The following is a 12,155-nucleotide window of genomic DNA, read 5'->3' as shown; positions in this document are numbered from 1 at the left end:
TTAAGCGCATAAACATTTAGAGTTACATTAAAGACAAAAAACTTACACATATGCACATAAAAGACTATGATAGGCTGTAAGAGGTGGGTAATCCAATCCCCAATATTGTAAATTGTTATCACTACTGTTAAAATACCTAGAAAAAAAAAAGAAAGCAACATTCCATTAATCAATATTCAAGAAACAGACTTATAATTTAACATCTCATTTAATTAAAATGAAAAAATATGTTATACAAGGTAAAAAAAATTCATCTAAACTTTGTCTTTTCCCCTTCAGTTAAATTTTGTGAAATCACAATTAAAAGTTTTTGAGTACAGGTAAGTAATTTATTATCTAAACCAAGACACTCTTGGCTTACTCTTGAGAGTAAAAGAGGAAATTATTAATAATTAAGCCCTAACAAGAAATGCAAACCAAGATTGTCCCAGGCAAACCAGAACTTACTGTCACTCTATTAATCGTCTAAGTCAATGATTAACATGTATACAACAAAATAACATGCAAAAAAGACAATTTACTTCTGATAACCTAACAAAGTAAAGAAACAATACAAAATAACAATTTAAAAAAAGTAAAAAAGTCAGGAGCACCTGGCTGGCTCATTCGGTGGAGCATGTACCTCTTGATCTTAGGGTTCTGAGTTTGAGCTTTATGTTGGGTGTACAGATTACTCTAAAAAGTTAAAAACTCAGGGCACTTGGGTGGTTCAGTCGGTTGAGCATCCGACTTTGGCTCAGGTCATGATCTCATGGTTTTTGAGTTGGAGCTCCACATAGGGCTTGCTGATGTCAGCCTGTCAGCACAGAGCCCGCTTCAGATCCTCTGTCCCCCTCTCTCTGCTCTTTCCCCGCTTGCGCTCTCCCAAAATAAATATATATTTAAAATTTAAAAATAAAATTTTAAAAAAAGGCAAAAAAATTAGTATCAAAGAATACACAAAGATTTGGTTTATGGAAAGAGAAATACCTTATGGAACAGGTATACTTTTAGTAAGACTTTGAAAACAATTCAACCAACTTATAATGAAAGCCTATTATATGCAAGATTCTGTGCACTGGGGAAGAAAACTAGGTCTAACACTCATAAATTAATAGGCTCCTGCAGTTTGCCAGAATGGAAAGGCACTATATAGAACTACTATGGCTAAAGAAGTGAAAACTAAGTTTACATAAACAGACTTCTTAATTATATACTTTAAATGGGTCAAATTTCTTAAGTGTTACAATCTCCTACTTTGGGATTACAATTTTCTTTTAAATTAACATTCAATCCCATTAAATAGTCTATTGTTCATCTTCAGAAGGTCTGTTTTACTTAGTGTTAGTCACATGAAATGTTGGTTGATATGGAAGAGATGGGAACTAATAAAATGATCAAGGCACACTAGACAGCCGAGAGATCTAGGCATAGGGTACTACAGCATGTACCAGCTGGTGGCAGTTGTCTGCTCCAGCAGCAACATCCATGTGAACCATCCTAGGCCCTATATCTGGCTGAAACTTGAAGCCAAGAGGCAGTGAACCCAAGAATTTCCAGGTTAGCTAGAACTCCTTTTGACAGCTTACATCTGAGAAACTCAGCCAGGCCAATAGTGGAGACCAGAGGACTCACTTCTCTTGTGCCCTCTGAAGACAGGCACTAATTGTGTTATTTCCAAATTCACCTCACTTCCAGGCACATTGGCATAAAATTTTATTGTACTTCCCTCACAGAGTTGTTGAATGATTGGGTTAAATACGTAAAGCTGTTAAATCACTGCCTAATGCACAAGTACACAATAGTAGTTCTAACTGTGTATTAGCCACAAAACTTACGGGATTTATCTACCAATAGAAAACCATTTTGACCAATACAATTTCATTTGGTTTTCTGTTTCTTATGAAACAAAAGCTATTTTTTGTTTACTCCAACCTTGGGATCCTCTGGAGAGAAGTAAAAGAGGCAATGACAGTAAAGTGTAAGCATGCAGATAGATACTAACAGTAAAGTCACTGGTTGGACTTGAGAAGAAGAAATGACAGGCTAACCACCTTGTTCCCTATTCTTATGGAAGTGGACAAATAAGAGCGGAATTTACGGAAAAAGTAGCTTTCAAATGTTTCCACTAAAGCTTCAAAATCTACTAGTAGAAACAAAGCAACTAGTTAATTCTCTGCCTTATATATTTTAGATATATCTGAAAAGTTGTGCACATGCTATTTATATGTTGAAATGTACTTTGCCAATGAATTCCCAAATAATCTCAGTTAAATGTTTTGTCAGAAAAAATCTGGCTACCATGCGAATTATGAAATTACATTCAAGAGTGTTATCATTAAGTTCAAGATACAATTTTTCTTCTTTTTTTTAGATTTTTTTAATTTTTTTTTTTTTTTTTTTTTTTTTACTTTTGAGAGAGAGAGAGGGAGAGGGAGGGAGAGAGGGAGAGAGAGAGAGAGAGAACATGAGCAGGGGAGGGGCAGAGAGAGACCAAGACAGATCTCAAGCAGGCTTCAGGCTCTGAGCTGTCAGCACAGAGCCCAACGTGGGGCTCAACCTCAGGAGCCATGAGATCATGACATGAGCCAAGGTCCGACGCTTAACTGACTGAGCCACCCAGGCACCCCATGACACAGTTTTTTTCTAATACACAACCCAGAGTCATGGGTATTTTTACTTTTTAAAAAAACACATATATATTTTTTAAGTTTATTTATTTTTGAGAGAGAGTGGGCATGTGGGCACTCGAACTGGGGAGGGAGAGAGAGAGAGGGAGAGAGAATATCAAGCAGGCTCTGCACTGACGTGGGCCTGGATCTCACAAACCGTGAGATTGTGACCTGAGCCAAAATCACAAGTTGGACATTTAACCACTAAGCCACCCAGGTGCCCCCAAAAAACATATTTTGAAGTGAAATAGTTTCAAATTCACAGAAGAGTTTCAACAATAGTTCAAAGAATTTCTGCACATCAAAATGTAAAATTTATATATGACAAGACACCTTAAGAAAAGTTTAAAGGCAAGAAAAACAGGAAGATGTTTATTTTATACACACATACACATTAAGAAAAATGATTAAAACGTAGAATACTGTTATAGCAGACAGACTTTAAGGTCATCCCCATAAATCCCATCTCCTATTGTTCATGCCCCTGAATGTATACAATCCCCTTAAGTGTGCAAGACCTGTGACTTGTTTGTAACCAAGAGAATATGACAAAGGTCATAGATACCACTCTTGTGCTTATGTTTTGTATATATATAAGATTCTGTCTTGCTAGTAAGTGTGCCAGAAAGACTCCCTTTCACGGACTTTGAAGAGGGAAGCTGTCGTGTTTTAATAAGTGACCATACTGGAGAAGCCACATGGCAAGAAACTGCAAGTAGACTCTAGGAGCTGAGGGTAGCATCCAACAAGAAACTGAAGTCCTCAGTCTTGCAGACGCAAGGAAATTAATTCTGCCAACAACCTGAGGTACCTTGGAAATAGTTCCTCCCCCAGTTCAAACTCCAGTAAGACTAGAGCCCCAGATGACAACTGGATTGCATGCAGCCTCCTAGAGGCCCTGAGCAGAATATCAAGATAAGCCATGCCCAGACTTCTGACCTAAAAAAAAAAAAGCTGTGTGATAAAAAATGTGTCTTTAAGGGGTGCCTGGGTGGCTGAGTCGGTTAAGCGACCGACTTCAGCTCAGGTCATGATCTCATGGTTCGTGGGTTCGAGCCCCGCGTCGGGCTCTGTGCTGACAGCTCAGAGCCTTGAGACTGCTTCGGATTCTGAGTCTCCCTCTCTCTCTGTTCCTCCCCTGCTCTCACTCTGTCTCTCTCTCTCTCAAAAAGAAATAAAGATTTAAAAAAATTGAAAAAAAAATGTGTCTTTAAGTAATCACCATTTGTGGTCATTTGTTAACATAGAATAGAAAATTAATATACAGTAGTCCTCCCTTAGCCACAGTTTCACTTTCTGCGATTGCAGCGACCAGTGGTTAACTGCAGTCTGGAAGCAGGCTGTCCTCCTGACGTATCCTCAGAAGGTCAACAGTAGCTTAATGCTACATCACAATGACTATGTCATTCACTGCACTTCATCTCAGGATGTAGGCATTTTATTATCTTACATCATCACAAGAAGAAAGGTGAGTACAGTCCAATAAGATATTTTGAGAGAAACAAATTCCCATAACTTTTATTACAGTACATGGTTATAGTTGTTATATTTTATTATTGTTATCATTATTAATCTCTTACTGTACTAATTTATGAATTAAACTTTATTGTTGGTATGCATGTATAGGAAAAAACAGCCTATAGGGTTTGGTGCTATCCATAGTTTCAGGCATACACTGGGGGTATTGGAACTTATGCCCCATGGATAGTAGGGGACTACTGTAACTTTATTTTATTTTATTTTTAATTTATTTTTAACATTTATTTATTCTTGAGAAAAAGAGAGAGAGAGAGTGCAATCAGGGGAGGAGCAGAGAGAGAGGGAGACACAGAATCCAAAGCAGGCTCCAGGCTCTGAGCTGTCAGAACAGAACCTGATGTGGAGCTCAAACTCATGAACCATGAAATAATGACCTGAGCCGAAGTTGGATGCTTAACCAAGTAAGCCACCCAGGCGCCCCTGTAACTTTATTTTAAAACCATACAAATTAAGGGCACCTGGGTGGCTCAATTGGTTAAGCATCCAACTCTTGGTTTTGGCTCAGGACATGATCTCATGGTTTGTGAGATTGAGCCCAACATTGGGCTCTGTGTTGACAGCATGCAGCCTGTTTGGGACTCTCTCTCTCCTTCTCTGTACCCTCCCCCACTTGCACTCTCTCTCTCTCTGTCAAAATAAATAAATAAACATTTAAAAGTAAATAAACAGAGGTGCCTGGGTGGCTCAACTCTTGGTCGGCTCAGATCACGATCTCACAATTGGTAAGATCGAGCCCCATGTTGGGCTCTGCACTGTCAGCATGGAGGCTGCTTAGGATTCTCTCTCTCCCCCTCTCTCTGCCCCTCCCCTGCTCACAGGGTCTCTCACTCTCAAAATAAATTAATAAATTTAAAATATAAATAATTAAAAATAATATAAATAAATTCATACAAATTATTACAAAAAAGACCTGCAATCCACCAAAAACATGGAAAAAAGATATAAATATGCAATTTTTAGAAGAAATACATTGATCAGCAAATATATTAAAAAATGTTCAATGTCACAAGTACTCAAGGAAATGGAAATTTTAAAAGTCTGGGGTTATTAAGTGTTGATAAATGTGTGTAGAAAGAAGATATTCTTGTGTTGGTATCCATTAAAACTGTCTACTTCAGAGATTCCACTTCTAACAATCTATCCAGAAAAAACCATGTGAACAGAGAAAATATAGTTTATTTAATCATCCCCCTATAAGAGAAAATTTAGAGTGTGTCAGATTTCTCATTACTATAAACAATGCTGAAATAAACAGCCATGCCCACCAATTCTCTTGATTTATAAAACTGTGATTTTGTTTAGAAAACAAGCTCAGGGTAAGTGGACTCTTCCGTTAGCCCCAGGTATAAACCATACCTGCACTGAGTCAAGCATCTTTTATTAATGATTGCTTTAAAGTTGGGAAAGATTTTGCTCCATGACAAAAAGAGAGGTAATAAGAAGGCATTCCTATTATTCCTGCCTTGAGCATAGCTGTATAAAGTTACAACACTTGTAGCCTGAGCAGTCATCTACAGACTACAGAGTGGACAGACTCAGGATGAAAAGCTAACATTCCAAGAAGAAAGAACAGCAGAGAGGAAGAATGGGGAAAGCCTGAGTCTCTGATTGCTATTGCTGAGCCACTTTACTAGCATTACAATGATCTACTTCTTGAGCTAATATAATTATTTTATTGAGGCACCTGAGTGGCTTAGTCAGTTAAGTGTCCGACTTCAACTAAGGTCAGGATCTAACGGTTTGTGAATTCGAGCACTCTGTTCTGACAGCTCAGAGCCTGGAGCCTGCTTCTTACTCTGTGTCTCCATCTCTCTCTGTCCCTCCCCCACTTGTACTCTGTCTCTCACTCTATCTCAAAAATAAGTATCAGAAAAAAAATTATAAAAAGATTACTGCTTAAGCTACCATTACTCAGGTTTTCTATTACTTGATGCCAAAAGTGCTCTTGATCCCACATATAAGGAATGTGCATTATAAAGTTTATTATAAATTTAGTTCTATTTTATTACAGTAATACACAATGAATAATAAAAAGTTTTCTTTTAATTTAAAATTATTTAATTATTAAAACTAACACTTCTAAAGTTAACATGACCAATCCTGATATCTTTTTCTTTTTTTAAGTAGGCTCCACACCCACAGTGGAGCCCAATGCAGAGCTTGAACTCACAACCCTAAGATCAAGACCTAAGCTAAGATCAAAAGTTGGACACAACTCACTGAACCACTCAGGCACCCCTCCTGATATATTTTAAATAACTATTTCACTTGAAAGAGTTTTGACAAGTTAGCTATAGTTACCTATAGCTAACTCTCTAGGTAAAAAGAGAAAGACTTCACTATTAGAAAACTGAAGTAAAAAAAAATAAGAAATCACACCATTTAATATGAATCTGAAACAGATCAGTTTCTCTTAGAATTTCCAGGTGTACATTTTTGGTTTTCTAGTCTATCCACTCATAAAGAGAAAATTTCTGACATTTATTATACTAAATCATATTTCTTAAATTCCTTATGAACATCATGAAGTATTGCATAATCAACTAATGATAAATCATGTTTCTTTATACCATATGTCTCTGTTTCTAAGTCTACGATTCAGGATTCTCATGGTACCCACTCCTTAATAAAGATTTCAAAACTATTAAAATTTACTACCGAGATTAGCCATTTCATAATATTTAAGGCTCACAGATCATGGTTAAAACTGGGATCATATAATTATATCTGAGGTATACACTGTCTGGTTTTTAACAAAGAAAAAAGAACGAAAATGTATACATACAGTCAACTCCTGATTATCTGGGTTAAAGTAGGAGACAACTGGCGCAGAAAACTGAAAACTGAGATCAGAATAATCCACTCTCCATACTGAATTAAGATTATATTCTCAAAAAAAAAAAAATTATATTCTCACTCCTGGAATCAATGTTTTCGCCACCTACCATTAAAGCCAAAAGCTACAATTTATCACCTTAATCTTTCAATACGAAATATCACAATTACTTTTATATCAAAATCTGTTAAGAAGTACTTAACAAGAGAACAGCCAAAAATACAATTGTCTTATCTGTGTAATTTTTACAAAGGAATAAAAAAGAATTACAAAACTCAAAAGCAATGGGCTGGTTTCCCTCAACAAACATTACCTTATTCTATCAATCAAGCAAGAGAAAAACACATTAAAAATGTATTAATAATTGGAAGAGTGATACTCATTGGTTAAGTCACTATATGAGGAGGGGCACCTGGATGGCTCAGTTGGTTTAGCAGCTGGTTCTTGGTTTTGGTTCAGGTCATGGTCCCACTAGTTCGGTAGCTGGAGCTCCACGTCGGGCTCCACGCTGACAGTGCAGAGACTGCTTGGGATTCTCTCTCTCTCTCTCTCTCTCTCTCTGCCCCTCCCCTGCTTTCTCTCTCTCTTTCTCTCTCAAAATAAATAAACTTTTTTAAAAAATCACTGTATAAAGGTATGGAAGATGCTCAAAATAGTACAATGCATAGTGTCAAATATTTAGCTCATCTCTATTTTAAATGCTCTTTGACTAGGGTAGAGCCAACCTATTAATAGGAAGTTCAATATGACGTTCATGTATGAAACTCTCTCTTAAATGAATTATACATAAGCAGTGACCAAAAACAAAGAATACAAAAATATTTATGCAACCACCAAAGACCCCAAATAGCCAAAACAATCTTGAGAAAGAACAAGGCTGGAAGTATCACACTCCCTGATTTCAAACTATCAAAGCTATAGTAATCAAAACAGTATGAGGGCCCCTGGCTGGTTCAGTCGGTCAAGCATCCAACTCTTGATCTCAGCTCAGGTCATGATCTCACACTTCGTGAGTTAGAGCCCCACATTGGCTCTGCACTGATATTGCAGAGCCTGCTTGAGATTCTGTCTCTCCCTCTCTTTGCCCCTCCTCCAGTCGTTCTCTCTCTTTCTCTCTCAAAATAAATAAACTTTAAGAAAAAAAAAAAAAAATCAGGCTCTGTGCTGACAGCTCAGAGCCTGGAGCCTGCCTCGGATTCTATGTCTGTCTCTTTCTGCCCCTCCCACGCTCGCACTCTGTCTCTGTCTCTGTCTCTCTCTCTCTCAAAAATAAACATTAAAAAAAAAAAAAAGAATTAGTGCTGAATTCAATTGCTAAGCAAATTCATATAAGGGTATATGAAGTAAAATAAAAATCTATTAAAATAAAAATATATTTCCAATAAAATGTTATTCTTATAAAAAAAAAACAGTATGGTACTGGCATGAAACAGACACAGAGATCAATGGAACAGAAGAGAACCCAAAAATAAACCTATGAATATATGGTCAATTAATCTATGACAAAAGAGGCAAGAATATACAATGGGGAAATAACAGTCTCTTCAATAAATGGTGTTGGGAAAACTGGACAGCTACATGCAAAAGAATGAAACTGGACCACTATCTTATACCATACACAAAGATAACTTTAGAATGGATTAAAGATTTGAATATAAGAACTAAAACTATATTGGGGCGCCTGGGTGGCTCAGTCAGTTAAGCAGCCGACTTCAGCTCAGGTCGTGATCTCGCGGTCCGTGAGTTGGAGCCCCGCATCGGGCTCTGTGCTGACAGCTCAGGGCCTGGAGACTGTTTCGGATTCTGTGTCTCCCTCTCTCTGACCCTCCCCCGTTCATGCTCTGTCTCTCTCTGTCTCAAAAATAAATAAACGTTAAAAAAAAATTTTTAAAAAAAGAACTAAAACTATAAAACTACTAGAAGAAAACATAAGCATAAGTTCTTTGACATCAGTCTGAGCACTATATTTTTGGAACAGTATCTTAAGGCAAGGACAACAAAAGCTAAAAAAAAAAAAAAAAAAAAAAGGGATTACATCAAACTAAAAAGCAGTTCTTTTCCAGTGAAGGAAAATAACAAAACAAAAAGGCAGGCACCTGGCTGGCTCAATTGGTAGGGTGTGCAACTCTTTATCTTGGGGTTGGGAGTTTGAGCCCCATGTCGGGTATAGCAAGATTACTTAAAAATAAAATTAAAAAAAAAAAGGCAACCTACTGTGTTTGCAAATCATACATCCACTAAGTAGTTAATGTCCAAAATACATAAAGAACTTACAAAACTTAATAAAAAAACAAACAACCCAATTAAAAAATGGGCAGAGCACATTCTTGAATAGCCATTTTTCCAAAGACATAAAGACAGCCAACAGTCACATGAAAAGATAATCAACATCACTAATAATCAGAAAAATACAAATCCAAACCACAATAAGGTATCATCTCCTCACACCAGTCAGATTGGTTGGCTAAGATCACAAAGACAAGAAACAAGTGTTGGGGAGGATGAAGAGAAAAGGGAACTCGTGAACTGCTGGGAATGTAACTTGGTCCAACCACTATGGAAAACAGTACAAACGTTCCTCAAAAATCAGAAATAGTACTAGCATATGATCTAGCAATTCCACTTCTGGGTATTTATCCAAAGAAAATGAAAACACCAATTTGAAAAGATACATGTACCCCTATGTTCATTATAGCATTGTTTACAATAGCCAAGATAACCTAAGTATCCATTGCTAGATCAATGGATAAAGAAAACGTTATATACAAATAAATCTTGAATAATGCAGAAGTTAGTTGCCCCAAACCCCCAACATAGTGAAAATCCATGTATAACTTCTGATTTCCCAAACTCAACTACCAATAGCCTGCTGACTGAAAGCCTTACCAATAACATAACAGTTGATTAACATTTATCTTGTATATTACACGTATTACATACTGTATTCTTACAATAAGTAAGCTAGCAAGAAGGAAATGCTATTAAAATCATAAGGAAGAGAAAATATATTTATAGCACTGTACTGTACTTATTTTAAAAATCCCTGGGGCACCTGGGTGGCTTAGTTAAGCATCCGACTTCAGCTCATGTCACGATCTCACGGTCTGTGAGTTCGAGCCCTGCGTCGGGCTCTGGGCTGACAGCTCAGAGCCTGGAGCCTGCTTCAGATTCTGTGTCTCCCTCTCTCTCTGTCCCTCCCTGCTCATGCTCTCTCTCTCTTGCTCTCTCTCTCAAAAATAAACATTAAAAAAAATTTTTTTTAATCCACATATAAGTAGACCTCTGTAGTTTGTTCAAACCTGTGTTGTTCAAGGATCAACTGAATATATGCAGTGGAATATTACTCAGCCACAAAAAAGAACAAAATCTTGCCATTTGCAACAACATGGATGGACCTAGAAAGTATTGTTAAGTGAAAAAAGTCAGAGAAAGACAAATACTGTATGATTTCACTTATGTATGCAATCTAGAAAACAAATGAGCAAATAAAACAGAAACAGAGTCATATGGACAAGAAACTGTTGGTTATCAGAGTGGGAAGGGGTTGGAAGGTGGACAAAATAGGTGAAGGGGATTAAAAGGTACAAACTAGTTATAAAATAAGTCATGGGGATGTAATGTACAGCACAGGGAACATAGTCAATAATATTGTAATAAATTTGTATGGTGAAAGTGATTAGACTTATCATGGGGATCACTGAGTAAGGTATAAAAATATCAAATCACTATGATGTACACCTGGAACAGGTTTTGTATGTCAATTACACTTTAATTTAAAAATAATAATAAATGTATTTTAGCTCTGGAAAAAAAGGTATCATATACTTTCCTCACATAAAATCACATGAAATGGTTCATTTGGATTCTAAAGACTCGAATAAATGTATCAGTATATAAGGAAAAAAAAAAAAAAGCAGTGATCAAAGCAATCAACAGAACAATGTAAACAGTTTGTACAGCCAGTCAAATAAAATAATCTATTAGGCATCCAATAAATCAATAAGCAATGTTATCAATTGTGATTGGAATATATTTGATAAAGATGACACAGGCACAAATTTCAGTAAAGATATAACCACAGCTAACATTTCCTGAGAGCTCATCTTGTTGCAAACACTAGTCTAAGTGTTTTGCATGTATCGTTTTATTCAATACTCACAATAACCCAGTGAAATATGTATTCTATCATTTCCACTCTACAAGTGAAAAAACCGTGGCAGAAATGTTAAGTAATTTTGCCAAAGGTCACACAGCTACAGCTAGTAGACAGTAGAACAAGAATCTGAACTCAGGCAGTCTAATTTGAGCACCTACACTCCTCACCGCTAAGCAGTAGCTCTTTCATATCTCATTCATTCCTAACAAAGACAGTTTGTGAAACCACCAGAAAAAATATCGTTAGCCCAGGATGGTTCTTTAGTTTATGTCCAGAGAAGCTTCTAAAGCATACAGTGTTCTTTCCTCAAAGTTCTCATCATACTTTAGCTGCTGAGTACATGGGTAACTTTCAGGAGTATGAAACTTTAAATATGAGCCTATAATATACAAGGTAATAAGTGGTATCAGTATACAGGAAAATGAGTATGCTGAAGAGGAATGGCATATTTTCCTTGAATATATATTCCTTTTATATACATTTTCCTACGTATCTTCAAATAATCTGTATTAACTATGATAAACAATAAAATCAAGTTAAAATTATCCATACCATTGTTTGATGGGTAAATTAAAAGTAATTTCTTGCCAGTGTCTCTGAGCTTCATAATCACCAAACATAGGGGGTTTTCCAGCACCTAATATGAAAGGTAAAAACAGCCAGACAACAATATACTTTAATATACCAATGATTTTATTTCCTCATGAAAAATTTAAAAAAAAATTTTTTTAACTTATTTATTTATTTTGAGAGAGAGAGTGAGAGCATAAGTCGAGGAGGAACAGAGAAATAGAGAGAGAGTGGGTATCCTAAGCAGGCTCCATGCTGTCAGCACAGAGCCTGATGCGGGGCTTGGACTCACGAACCGTGAGATCATGACCTGAGCTGAGATCAAGAGTCGGACACCTGACTGAGCCACCCAGTCGCACCGAAACTTTTCTAAATTATAGAGGCAGTGTAGGTTAAAGAAAAG

General features: G+C 36.6%; 1 protein-coding gene across 4 annotated transcripts in view; it reads right to left on the bottom strand.

Annotated features, from left to right (window-relative positions):
* ALG6 (ALG6 alpha-1,3-glucosyltransferase) overlaps positions 1-12,155 on the bottom strand; it is a 67,055-nt gene that overhangs the window by 34,497 nt on the left and 20,403 nt on the right. For all 4 annotated transcript variants that reach the window (XM_045477669.1, XM_045477668.1, XM_045477666.1 and 1 more), the window contains 2 exons: positions 11,735-11,819; positions 47-136 (listed from right to left, as the gene is read on the bottom strand). In XM_045477669.1, coding sequence (XP_045333625.1) covers positions 47-136; positions 11,735-11,819 — 175 coding nt within the window. The remainder of the gene's footprint in view (positions 1-46; positions 137-11,734; positions 11,820-12,155) is intronic.

Source organism: Leopardus geoffroyi, chromosome C1 (genome assembly GCF_018350155.1).
Source record: "Leopardus geoffroyi isolate Oge1 chromosome C1, O.geoffroyi_Oge1_pat1.0, whole genome shotgun sequence".
In the NCBI taxonomy this organism is placed as follows: domain Eukaryota; kingdom Metazoa; phylum Chordata; class Mammalia; order Carnivora; family Felidae; genus Leopardus; species Leopardus geoffroyi.
This window is presented reverse-complemented; position numbering and strand designations above follow the sequence as displayed.